Source organism: Mus caroli, chromosome 9 (genome assembly GCF_900094665.2).
Source record: "Mus caroli chromosome 9, CAROLI_EIJ_v1.1, whole genome shotgun sequence".
Lineage (NCBI taxonomy): Eukaryota > Metazoa > Chordata > Mammalia > Rodentia > Muridae > Mus > Mus caroli.
In genome coordinates this window covers 104,014,034-104,027,533 of record NC_034578.1, presented here as the reverse complement: position 1 = coordinate 104,027,533, position 13,500 = coordinate 104,014,034, and the positions used below count along the sequence as shown (strand labels likewise).

At 45.7% G+C, this 13,500-nt stretch overlaps 1 protein-coding gene across 1 annotated transcript in view; it reads right to left on the bottom strand.

Moving 5' to 3' along the window:
• Slc25a20 (solute carrier family 25 member 20) overlaps positions 1-13,500 on the bottom strand; it is a 19,731-nt gene continuing 6,231 nt past the window's right edge. The window contains exons 3-9 of the mRNA XM_021172967.2: positions 11,502-11,629; positions 7,240-7,330; positions 4,585-4,702; positions 2,692-2,764; positions 2,252-2,361; positions 1,536-1,660; positions 1-814 (exon numbers count right to left, since the gene is read on the bottom strand). Coding sequence (XP_021028626.1) covers positions 752-814; positions 1,536-1,660; positions 2,252-2,361; positions 2,692-2,764; positions 4,585-4,702; positions 7,240-7,330; positions 11,502-11,629 — 708 coding nt within the window. The 3' untranslated portion in view covers positions 1-751. The remainder of the gene's footprint in view (positions 815-1,535; positions 1,661-2,251; positions 2,362-2,691; positions 2,765-4,584; positions 4,703-7,239; positions 7,331-11,501; positions 11,630-13,500) is intronic.

Genomic DNA, 13,500 nt, shown 5'->3' with positions numbered 1-13,500 from the left:
GAAAAATTAGAAACAATCTTTATTGTTTCCTGTTAAAACTGAGCGCTCTCATGAGGAAAGAATGTGCGAAAGGAGCCTTCCTACACTATGGCTCTCACACGTGTCCCAGGAGGCTGGGACTGTCTTCACTGTGTAGGAGGGGAAATTCTCTACCTTCTCCTGGGGATTTAGACAATTGTAGTTTTCTTCTTATTATTTCTTGTGTAAAAATATCATTAAAAAAAATGGTTAGTAGGTGGGCTGTTCTTAGGTATTATCTACCCAGTCCATTGGGTAGACAGATGTGTGCTTCACACCTACATCCCATGCACAGCCAGGAGTAGATGGATGGCACCAGAGACATCTCTTGAGTTTTCCTGGCTAGCAATTAAAGATCCCAGCTCCTGGTTTAGCTGGCTGAAAATAGGCAAGGGACCTCCAGAGAGCCAGTCATCACCTCTTCGGGAAGGAGTATTTTGAGTGTAATAGGGCCTTCAGTCAACCAGTAGGTGGCAATTTGGCCAAAGGTATCGAGTCTATTAACTATTTATTCCATCTCCAATTCTCTGGAAATCCTCTAAATTCAAGTTTCAAAATGGCACCAAGTTATACAAGGTAGAGGATATCATTAAGGCAACAGTTTCACCATCACAGCCATGCCTGGAGCTCTGATCACACCACTTCCCTCCCCTCCCTCTCAGGACTTCCTCCTCCTGCCCCTGCCTCTCAGCAACAGTGTCCAGCATCCACAGGTCTTGAACAGTCTTCGGCCTCAAAAGTTGGGGGCAATCCAATTAAGGAACTTCATGGCAATTTCAAAGCCAAGGAAACAGGCCTAAGAAGAGGTTGGGTGGAAAAGAAAAGCCAGAAAGAGAGGGTGACTACTTGTAGATACCTTTTGCAGGACCATGTTGGTTAGCCCCTTCCTTAGTCCCATTCCCACCCAGATTAAGGGAGCAAATTGAACTGGCTGTGGTCATAAACACCTGTGCACCCAAGACTCCAGAAGCTAAGACAGGGAGAGCTGGAGTTTGAAACCAATGTAACTTGGACCACACAGTAGGGCCCCCTAAAAGAAGAAAGAGAGAGGTGAGGGGAGAGTAGTGGGAGAGGGGGGAGGAGTTAGTTACTGACTCCCAAGAAGAGTAAGATGTGCATGGCCTATACTGGGTATGCTGAAAAGCCTTAGAATCCTAACATTTTTACTGGGAGTTAGACTACATACAGAGGTGTGTGTGTGTGTGTGTGTGTGTGTGTGTGTGTGCAAGCACAAGTGCTCTAGAGAGGGGGGAAGGAGAGAAGAGATGAAAAACAGAAAAAAAAAAAAAAAAGAAAGTGAAAGGATATATGTCCCGCAACTGCCACTTCTGAAAACCAGGCAAAGAAATTCAAGTCCCTGACCTTAAAAGGCTCCACAGGCAGCTACAGGAAAGCAAGCAGATGCTGAAGCTCTGGCTGAGCCTTGGTGCTGAGTTGCAGAGCAATCCCAAGAGCAAGCAAAGCCAGCTCCTCCCACTAACCCAACAGGAACAAAACCTCAGCTCTCAGATACTCACTGCATTGGCTGGAAAGGCCCGGATCATGACGGCATTGAACCCTTTGTACAAGGAGGTGACTCCTTCTTCTCGGATCAGCTCTCTCAACACATCTCTGAAACCATTAGGATATTTTCCAGGAGGTGCTGCAGGGCAGAACCCAATTTTTTAAAGCTCTAAGAAGCTTTGTGACCTGACCATGGCAACCCACATGAGGAGGATCTAATAATGACACCTGTCGGGTCAGAGCTAGGACCAGGGTGAGGACATCTTGAAGGCTGCGTACAACTCAGCAGTACTCCATAACTCAACTCACACTGGGGCAAAGACACAAATGTCTAGCTTACTAGTGCCAAAGGAGTTAAAAATTGAATCAAACAGCTCTGGCCATGTTGAAGACGAAAAATAAGACTGTTTTAGTTTGTGTTTAGGCTGACATGAAAGCAAATCTAGAATATGAATGTGAAGGAGAAGGCAGGTCAAGCAGGCACTGGAAGAAAGAGTATATATATCCTCAGATTCTTAGACCTTCGCACTCACCGGTGGACACCCTTGCTTATGAACAGCACTTGGGAGGGAGAGGCAGGGAACAAGAATTCAAGATCATTCTTGGTTATACAGCAAGTTAGGGGCCAGCCTGAGCTACATGAGACCCCTTTTCAAACAACAAAAACAAACCCTCTGCACCCCAGGGTAGTCAATGATAGACCTGTTCCATCCACATCCACGCCACTCACCAGTCTGGAATCGAGACTTGAGCACGTCTGGGGGGATTGCCACAGCCCAGTTGAAGATCCCTGCAAAGCCGCCAGCCACCAGGATCCGAGGCACGCTGAGGTCACTGACACTGTAGAATACCATAACCCAGTCAGACAAAAGCCTGGCAGCGGGATGCAGACCAGTTCCTACATGCTACTCAGGGAGGAAGTTACTGGGGGAAGAGGCTCAAGGTCTAGCACCTGGCAGCGGCCACTCTGTTGGAGGAGGTTCCATGCATTATTCAAAATCCTCCTCCACCGTGTGAGGTAGAGAGTAGAAGATGTTAGCTGTACCCCAGCAGCTACTGAAGGAACCAACAGGGGGCAAAGAACAAGTATGTCTGCTTCAGACCTACTATGGGAGAGGACAACCTACCCAGCAGTGGGAAATGGCTTCTACATTCTAAGGTTCTTTTCACCTCTTTCCCTCTGGAGTGAAGAGATTTTTAAGCCATTCATATGTCATGAAATACATCCCACTGGCAGGAACGTCTGTTGATGGCAAGAAAAGTGAATTAAAAATTCATAAAATCTCCACAGATAGGCACTAGAATATTTCAAAGATTCGTTAGGTGTTTTTTCTTCCTTCCTTCCTTCCTTCCTTTCTTTCTTTCTTTCTTTCTCTTTTTCTTTCTCTCTTTCTTTTTCCTTTTTTTTTTTGGTTTTTCGAGACAAGGTTTCTCTGTGTAGTCCTGGCTGTCCTGGAACTCACTCTGTAGACCAGGCTGGCCTCAAACTCAGAAATCCACCTGCCTCTGCCTCCCAAGTACTGGAATTAAAGGTGTGTGCCACCACTGCCTGGCAGGTGTATTTTTTCTAAGACCTTTTTTCAGGTTATAATTACATCACCCCCTGTCTTTCTTCCCCCAGGTGCTCCATGAGGTTCTCCATGCTCTCTTTCAAATTCATGACCTCCTTTCTTTACTGTGTGTGTGTGTAGGTAACTTATAGTTATGCATAAATATAAAATAAATATAAATAAATATAAGAATAAGTTTATAACATATCCATACTATATAAATATATCATATTAAATATGTATTAAATATACAGATTTAGATTATATAAATATATTTATATTATACTTAATATAATATAAGTATACTTAATATAATATAAATAAATATATTTATATTATACTTAATATAAATATATTTATACTAAATATTTTTAAAGTACATTAAAGTATACTCAATATATATTATACTATACACATATATAGAATAAATACATAAATAGAGCCTTCTTGGTCTGAATGATGTTACTTGTGTGTATACATCTTCAGTGCACCAATTAGTGTGCTCTTCCCTGGGGTAGATCCTGAGGAGTTCTGGCAGCTGCATCCTTTCTGATTTTTATTTTATTTTATTTTTTTGGCTTTTAAAAAAACATATATGAGTATTTTATCTGCATGTCTGTGTACCATACATATGCAATGCCCATACAAGCCAGAAGATGGTATCAGATCCTCTAGAACTGGAGTGACAGATAGATTGGGTGCTGGAAACTAAACCTGAGTTCTCTAGAAAGGTAGCCAGGCTCTTAACCACTGAGCAATCTCTCCAGCCCCTATATCCTTCTTATTTGTTTATTTATTTGTTTGGTTGGTTGGTTTTTTTTGAGACAGGGTTTCTCTGTGCAGCCCTCAAATAGACCAGGATGTCCTCAAACTCAGAGCTCCACCTGCCTCTACCTACCGATTGCTGGATTAAAGGTGTGCACCACCACCGCCCAGTTAACATCCAGTTTTTAATACTCAATCTGCAGCTATCAGATGCTGCTGAGAGCCAAGCACTGGTGTAAGTATACAATCGATGTAATTCATCTTTCAGGTCTCCTGCAGGTCCCCACTAACACACCCACTCATAATCACAGCTAATTGTCTGGCCATCCTCCAAGTGCCTTCTCAGGATGAGACTCTCTCTGCCATAGGAATCCTGCCTGTCAAACTAAGAGGAGGTCTGGTGGTGTAGCTCAATGGCAGAGCACTGCCTAGCACGCACAGGCCCTGAAGAAGTTCCCACCATTCCTAAGTCTTTCTTATTTCCCCTTCTCATCCCTTCAGCCATGACTTCTATCCAGAAGCCTCTACCTTCCCATATCGTGACTCCACCCCTGAAGACATTCGAGAAGGATGAACTGTCTCTCCGTCCTCTCTGAGCCCACGCGGGGTGAGACTGCATATAACCAGGTCATACACTACGAGTTTGTAAGGCATATGTCACGGTCTAGACATCCAGGGAAGCCTCTCAGGGGCAGGCTTCTCAGCTGACCGTTCCAGCTGACCTCAGGAGCAGAGCTTCCGAGCGTACCTCGCATGAGTGTGAGCACAGTCCCTTTGTAGAAGCCGCGGATCCCGAACTCCTGATACAGCTTCTTTGCGCAGTCCAAGGTGCCGCTGTACTTGTTCTCCCCTGAAGACGCCTGAATCTGGGAGGGATGGAAGGTCACCATATCAACAACAGCAGTGATGGAACTGACAGACCCAGCAGGTCTGGGGCTTCCTGGCCAGCTGGCCTAGCTTCGTCACTGAGCCTCAGGCTACTGAGAAAGCCTGTCTCAAAGACAAGGTGGGCGAGTCCTTAGGGACAATCAGACCTCCACATGCACATGTACATATCTGCTCAAAAAACATATATATATGTATGTATGTGCCAACAAGATGCCAGAGATGTTAGAACTGTCTGATAATGATTTCTATTTTTTTTTTTTTTTTTGGTTTTTCGAGACAGGGTTTCTCTGTATATCTCTAGCTGTCCTGGAACTCACTTTGTAGACCAGGCTGGCCTCGAACTCAGAAATCCACCTGCCTCTGCCTCCCGAGTGCTGGGATTAAAGGCGTGCGCCACCACGCCCGGCTTGATAATAATTTCTTAAAGCAGCCATGATAAAAAAATCCTTTAATGAAAAATGATGAATATGCTTGAAACATGAAAATAGCCACAGAGTGGAAATGGATAGTTTCAGCAAAGAAACTAGGATATACAAAGGAGAACCAAATAAAATTTCAAACTGGAAAAGTAAACTTATTAAAGGCTCAATGGCTACCTCATTCAACAGCAGCAAAGAGGAAAGGGACCCAGGGACTGAGACAGGGGAAATGAGTCTATAAAGAGGAGCCGGGTATGGGATACCAATGGTGTAATCCCAGCACTGGGGAGGTCAGAGGCAAGAAGGCATGGAGTTCCGTGTCATCTCAAGCAACTTAGCAAGCATGAGGCTAGCCAGGGTTTCTATTCCTGCTAGATGGGTGGTACAGGCCTATGGTCATAGAGAGAGAGGAGAATGACTGAAGCCTCAAGGCCAGCTTGGTGCTCATGGCGAGTTCCATGCCAACCTGGGATATATAATAAGATTTTATTTTTGTTTTGTTTTAAGACTGTCTTTCAAAACAACCAAAATCGTGGCACACACCATTAATGCCAGCACTCTGGAGACAAAAGCAAGCAAAAGTCTCTGAGTTAGAGGCCAGCCAGGTCTACACAGTGTGTTCTAGATTATAAAGTAAGACCCTGTCTCAAAAAAGAAAAGAAAAATGGACAGTGAGATGACTCAGCGGATAAAAGCACACGTTGTATAAGCTTAGAGACCTAGGCTTGACCCCAGAACCCACATGGAGGTAAAGGAGAGAACTGACCCACAACGTGGTCCTGAAGTCACTGATGCACTGTGTGGCATGTGGGCCCCATCCCAGTAATACATTAATTTTAAAATGTTCTTTAAAAATTACAATTGTTTTTCAAACCAGGCATGATGGGTGCATGCCTATAATCCTAGCAGCTGAGAGAAGGGATGGGGGACTGGGAGTTCAATGCTACTATCCCCTCATAGTAAGCATATGGACAAGTAGCTCGTGAGTACGTGTAACTTGGACAACATAGACTGTTTCAAAATCAAACAAAATCTCAATAAAACCCAAAACAAAACAACACCTAAGGCAGTAGAGTAAGTGAATAAAATGTCACATGATGCATCCATCTAACTCACCTGCCCTTGTTAGCAGCGCTTCCAAAACTGAAGGCAACTGGTATCCCGGCAACAGTCATTCTCCGGGGTCTGAACCTAGGCCCTTGCACATCCTAAACAGATAATCTCCTACTGAGCTAGATCCACTCTCATCCAAGGTAGAAGGGGGGCTGCTCCTGCCCAAGACGTTGTGTGTCCCAAAGGGCAGTAAATGCCACTCTATAACTTTAGTTTTGGCTTTGGGTTTTACGTTTTGGTTTGTTTGTGTTGAGACAGGGTCTCTTTATGTAGCCCCTGGTTGTCCTGAACTCTATGCAGTCCAAAAAACACTGAAGTGTGGCAAGCCCCCGCCTCAGCCTCCATAGTGCTAGGATTGTAGTTGTATGCCACAGCAAATGAACGTGTGCCCCTCCTGCCTCATCACCGGCATCTGCCTATGGGAAGGCACCACAACTGGTATGTAGTTCTGGATCCTTTCATGTTTCTGAAAACATGTTTCGCACAACTGGACCATAGTCTTCATAAAAGGGAAAAGAACATAAATAAAAATCCAGGCATGGCAGAACATGCCCATAACCTCAGCATTTGCCTGTAAGCCAAGCATGGGGAGATTGAGGCAGGAGGATCATGAGTTTGAGGCTAGCCTATGACACATAGCAAAACTATGACCCAAAACAACAAAACTCTGGGCTGGAGAGATGGCTCAGTGGTTAAGAGCACTGACTGCCCTTCCAGAGGTCCTGAGTTCAATTCCCAGCAACCACATGGTGGCTCACAACCATCTGTAATGGGATCCAATGCCCTCTTCTGGTACAGTGTACTCATATAAATGAAATCAATAAATCTTTCTTTAAAAAAAAAGTCTTAAAAAACAAAAACAAAAAAAAAAAATACAACAACAACAAAAGAAGACAAAAACAAAAAAACCCAGTAAACCTCACACTACTACTAACATGTGTGTGAAATGTGCGCTTCTTTCTGTTCACAGCCTACAACCTTACCTGCAGTAAGCATTTGATCCGCTCTCCAGGGGTCATGATTCCTGTGGTGAACACGCCAGATAACATCCCAGCTGTAAACAGCTGTGGGTAGCTGCATTGAGAACAAGAAACAACCATCTGTGGTTATCACCAAGGACTGAGTCAATCCCAGCATACCAGAGCAAGAGGAGACAGAGTCGAGCAGTGGTGGTGCACGCCTTTAATCCCAGCACTTGGAAGGCAAAGGCAGGCAGATTTCTGAGTTCGAGGCCAGCCTGGTCTACAGAGTGAGTTCCAGGACAGCCAGGACTACACAGAGAAACTGTCTCAAAAAAAACAAACAAAAAAAAAAAACCAACAAAACAAAACAAGAGACCTATGAAGCCCACACACAGTAGGTGCACACTTGAAGTCCCCTCATCCCTGAGAAAAGGTTTATAGTGAGATACAGTTTTCACCCATGAGCCTGCTACCTTCAATAACTGGATAAGTTACCAGCTCTCAGAGCCTTCATCTCCAAACTGTAAAACAGTGGGTTGTTGTGAGGCAGGGAGAACTTCTAACCTGAGATCTAAACCTCAGCAGATCCCAGTTCCCCTCCACTATCACATCTCCTGGGCCAAGGAACAAGAATATTAAACCAAGTCTCAAGCAGGAAAGCTTCAAGGTCAGGGAGAAGGGCTGTGGCCATCCCACAGGCTGAGGTGGCCAGCAGTTCTAGTTTCATTTCTATTGCTGGGATAAATTACCTTGACCAAAGCAACCAATGGGAAAATGAGTTTGTCTGTCTTATATTTCCAGGGTACAACCCATCATTCGGGAGAAGTAAGGCAGGAAGTCAGCAGCTAGTTAGATCACATTTACAGTCAAGAGCAGGGAGAAGCAAACACACCCATGCTGCCTACTTTTAGCTTCTCTGGCTTTCTGTCCTACATAGCTCAGGGATGCTGCCTAGCGATAGGCTAGGTTTTCCTACATCAGTAAACAATGAAGACATGCCCACAACAACCAGATAAAGGCCATTACCACAACTGGAACTCTCTTGCCAGGCAACTCTAAGCTGTAGCAAGATTGCATTTAAAGCTAACCTTCAGACCTGGCCAGTAATGAGGATGGCAATGTGACGCTGAGAAGCGCTAAGTCACTGATGGTCCACAGGGATGTCCTGTGGGCACTGTGATGTAAAACTCCCCAATGGCATATAGCATGGACTCTCATCCTACCCCCACAAAATGCAGCAGTCTGAGTATGTGGAGGCCTCTGAGACTCCTAAGTGTCTGTCACTAAAGCTGTCTGTGCCACCTCTAACAAGACCTTCTCTTTCTGGGATTTGTAAGACCATCACGAGCAGACAATAGGACACACAATCACATTCAGTACTTCAACAGAGTCCCTGCAGTTTGTCAAATGTTGCTAAAAATTGAACGTGCTGGCCCTTGCATCAGGCCTCACTAGTCTAAAGCTCTGACAACTGAGCCTCAGGCCAAACTCACCCCAAGGAGTTCAAGACAAGGGAAACAGATGCTGTACAGCAATGGGGGACAGCCTAGCCAGGTTCCTTCCCATTAGGAATGACAACAGTTTGGACAACCCAGTTCTTTCATGCACTCAACCCACATAAGGTTCACACATCTACTTCAGACAACAAACCAAGCACACAGGTGGATGGCTGAACAATCAAGAGACTTTGGTTTTTGTTTCATTTCAACAGAGGCCCTATACTGCCCAGCTAGTCCTGGAACTCCAAGCAGAGGCCACAGGGCCATGGACAGGGTATTTGTTTTGTTTGAGACAGGAATATTATACGGCCCATGCTGCTGCCACCCGATCTCGTGATGTAACTGAAGATGACTTTGAGGTCCTGGTCGTCTTCCCTCCACTTTCCAAGCATTAGGGATATAGGCAGGTGCCACCATGCCTGGCCCAGGGAATGTTTAAATGTGACCAGTGATGTGAATAGTCTTCAACGTGGCTGCACCAGTTTGTATCAATGTACAGATCTTTTGGGCTGTGTGGTAACAACCTGTGGCCCTAGCTATTTGGGCGCTGAGACAGGAAGATCTTGTAGCTTCAAGGCTTGCCTGAGCTGTGAAATAAACTGAAGGCCAGCCTCACAACACAGTAGGAGGTTGTCTCAGAAATAAAGAGCAAAAGTGGGGTGAGGTGGCACATGCCTCTGATCCCAGAGAGGCAAGCAAATCTCTGTGAATTCAAGGCAGCCTGGTCTACAGAGTGAGTTCCAGAACAGCCAAGGCTACACAGAGAAACCCTGTCTTGAAAAACCAAACCAGGGGGCTGGTGAGATGGCTCAGCAGGTAAGAACACTGACTGCTTTTCCGAAGGTCCTGAGTTCAAATCCCAGCAACCACATGGTGGCTCACAACCATCTGTAATGAGATCTGACACCCTCTTCTGGTGTGTCTGAAGACAGCAACAGTGTACTTATCTATAATAATAAATAAAAATCTTAAAAAAAAAAAGAAAAAAGAAAAACCAAACCAACCAAACAAACAAACAAACAAAAAAAAACAAAGCCCACCCTCCCCCAAAAAGATAAATAAAAGAGGACTAGGGTTGGTGCACACCTTTAATTTCAGCACACAGGAAGCAGAGATTGGCGGATCTTTATGAGTCTGAGGCTATCCTGGCTTACATAGCCAGGTCCCAGGCCAGTCAAGGCTCTATGGTGAGACCCTGTCTCAAAAAAGTAAATAAAATAAAAGGCAGGATATAAACTCAGTGGTACAGTGCTTGCACAGCATGTGAGCGGTCCCAGTTTCAATCCAAAGAACTGTCATTTGTTAAAAGTGAAGCCTATTCAAAAGAGCTGTAATCACTGTTTTTTTTTAAAGATTTATTTATTTTATGTATATATGAGTACACTGTCACTGTCTTCAGACATACCAGAAGAGGACATTAGGTTCAAGTACAGGTGGTTGTTAGCCACCATGTGGTTGCTGGGAATTGAATTCATGACCTTTGGAAGAGCAGCCAGTGTTCTTAACCACTGAGCCATCTCTCCAGCCCTGTAATCACTGTTTAATTGACAGATTTTTGCAAAATCGAACACCCACTCTCCACCTGTAGGCCTGCCCCAGGTGGCACAAGAGACTTGCTTGCCTATATATCCAATGGCACAGTCCCTGCTTACACTGCTGTCCCCAAAAGGAGTCATCTCAGTAACTAAAATGCCCCCCATAACGCCATCAACCGCCATTCTTCTCAGGATGCCCAGCCTTAGGGACTGCTCCCTAAATAGGATCTTGTGTGTTCACAGGACACCATGCAGACACTATGAGCACCTGGCCCACTGTTACTCCCCATCCCCATGTCAAGGAGGTGTTTGTGAGCCCTGGGTCTTCCTGAGTTTCCATGTCAACAAACTCTTTCCCATGCTAAATGGCACTGTAGGGAGGTAACTGCAGCAACACAGACAGGAAGATGGGGGTAGGATGGGGTCCGAAGTGTCCCACTCTGCTCCTAAAGAAAGGCTGTTTCTCTTGTGCGGATGTTGCTCTATGGGAACACAGCCCATAAGTGTGGTACAACTGTGAACTGTCACATTGCAGGAGCAGGTGTTCAGAGATGATGATATGTACCCCTAGGTCCTTGGTCTGCCAACAGTCCAACAGCTTAAACAAAACAAAACCCAAACAAAACTGCTCACACCTGGAGGCCCTTAATGTATCTAGACACATTCAGAACACCATGACTCCAGAAACAGAACCTCCCATTGCGACACCTTCATGCGTAGCTTGGACTCTCTCAGAGCCTGTTATGGGCTAAAGTGTTGGTAGAGTACAAGCATGTTATACCTGATTTCCTCCCTTGAGCTCCCAGGCGCCAGCCTTGCCAGCCCTGGTGGCTCTTGTGCCTTTTCAGGATCTGTAACCGGTATGGCTCAAGACTGAGGACACCTTGTCGAATCATGTGCCTTTAATCCTAGCACTTAAGAGGCAGAGGCAGGTGGATTTCTGAGTTCGAGGCCAGCCTGGTCTACAAAGTGAGTTCCAGGATAGTCAGGGCTACACAGAGAAACCCTGTCTCGAAAAACCAAAAAAAAAAAGAAAGAAATTAATGACAACCCAGCAAAGAGGCAGGGGAGGGCTTTTTTTTTTTTAACCCTTTCATTTCACAGAGCACAGGAAACCCAGCTACTCCCTCCCCTCAGAGTGCCCACAAGTCAGCCCTGGGACTCAAGGGACAGCCTCGAGGTCAAAACTTCCCCTTCACACACATCACAGCATCAAGAACAGCACTCAGTGCTGCCTGAGAATACTCACCTAAGTTCATCCTCTGGAGATTTCTGCTGTAGTTTCTTCCCCAAACCAAACCCAAAGAAGCACACGGCGAACATAGGGGTGACTCCAATGATGGGTGCAGCCATGCCCCGATACAACCCTGTGATGCCCTGCAAGGAAGGGCAGAAATAGAATCGGATTTCAGATATCACCACTCTGTCTCTCAGTGCTGGGAATCAAACCAAGGGCCAAACAAAAGCTCACCTCTGAGCTGTACCCCAGTCTTTGAGCTGTACCCCTGGCCTCTGAGCTATACCCCAGAACCTCCACTAACAAAGAGGAGCCCCTCGGTTTCTAACCACTGCTTCCTTCCCCACCTTTTCAAGCATAGAGAGATTTATTCTCCCGGCCCCCATTTGTGTGTGTGTGTATATGTATGTATGTGTGTGTATATGTGTGAATGTGTGTATGTATGTATGTATATATGTATGTGTGGTATATGTATGTATGTGTGTATATATGTGTGAATGTGTGTATGTATGTATATATGTATGTGTGTGTATATGTGTGAATGTGTGTATGTATGTATATATGTATGTGTGTGTATATGTGTGAATGTGTGTATGTATGAATGTGTGTGTGTGTGTGTGTGTATGCGTGTTTCAGTATATACCTGTGTGGTGGTGGCACATCCCTTTAATCCCAGCACTCAGGAGGCAGAGGCAGGCAGATCTCAGAGTTAGAGGATAGTCTAGTCCACAGAGTGAGTTCCAGGACAGCCAGGGCTACACAGAGAAACCCTGTCTGGAAAAAACAAAAACTGAGGGGGGGGGGGAAGACTCCTCTTGGATCCCACAAAAGCCTGGCAGTGCCACGGACTGCAGATGCACTCACCATGGGCAAAGTACAGAGGCAACAAACAGAAACAAGACAGAGATGCAGGGACGGAACACAAGGTGACAAAGCCCCGTCAAAGCCTCTCCCACAGCTCTACTTTGGGATGAGGACGATGCCCAGCTTGTCAGGGGCCACCCACGCCTGCTGACAATTCATCTAGTCTTCCTTCAATGACCTGCAGCTTCATGAAGTGCAGCTCACACCTGGCAGCTCCAGAAACTGAGTTAAGTCTGGGACACCAAAAACAGATCAGGAAGGTGTGTGAATCCGGACTAATGAAGCCTGCTGAAGCCTGCAGTTAGGTCTGGAGTGTTCTCTTTCTAGTTTTTGTTTTCCCAATATATTTCCCAAACTGGCTTCCAACTCAGCTGTGGCGATTCCGCTGTCTCACCCTCCCAGAAACTCCATAAACATGTTTCTCAGGCCTGCCTTAGGTGTTGGATTTACGTAATTCCTCTCATACCCAAGCTATAGCTCAAAATGTGTTGACCAAGTGACCATAGACTTGGTTCTCTTACAGAGAACTTTCTGGATAGAGCTGGAGTTTGGAGCCCCCATGAGACCCTGATCAGACTCAGACCTGGGTCCAGATATAAGGAAGAAGGCCCCAAAAGAAGAAAGGCAGAGCCACCTTGGGTGAGAGAGCTAAGCAGGCTCTGCTTCAAGGCCTTCCTCCTACACTGAGACCTGCAGGAGCCCTGGAAACACCCACACCAAGGATGAGCCCACCCCTTCCCAGGTGACACTTGTCCTTCAGTTTCTGCATGTTTAACAGTGTGAGTGGCGGATAACCACATGTGAGTTGTGTGTTAGTGCAGCTGTAGTCTTTGTACTTGGGAGAGTGAGGCAGGATTAGTGGGAGCTCAAGTACAGCATGAGACACCGACTCAAACCATCAGGACAAGCAGAGAGGGACTGGAGAGATGGCTCAGTGTTCAGAGCACATGTTGCTTTTGCTAAGGAACTGGGTTCAACCCCCAATACCCACATGGTGGCTCACAACAACCATCCCTAACTCCATCTCCACAGGAGCTGACTCCATTTTCTGACCTCCACAGGCATCAGGCACACACGTGGACATTCATACACATACATTTTTAAAAGATTATATTCTATTAAAAATTATGAGCCGGGCGTGGTGGCG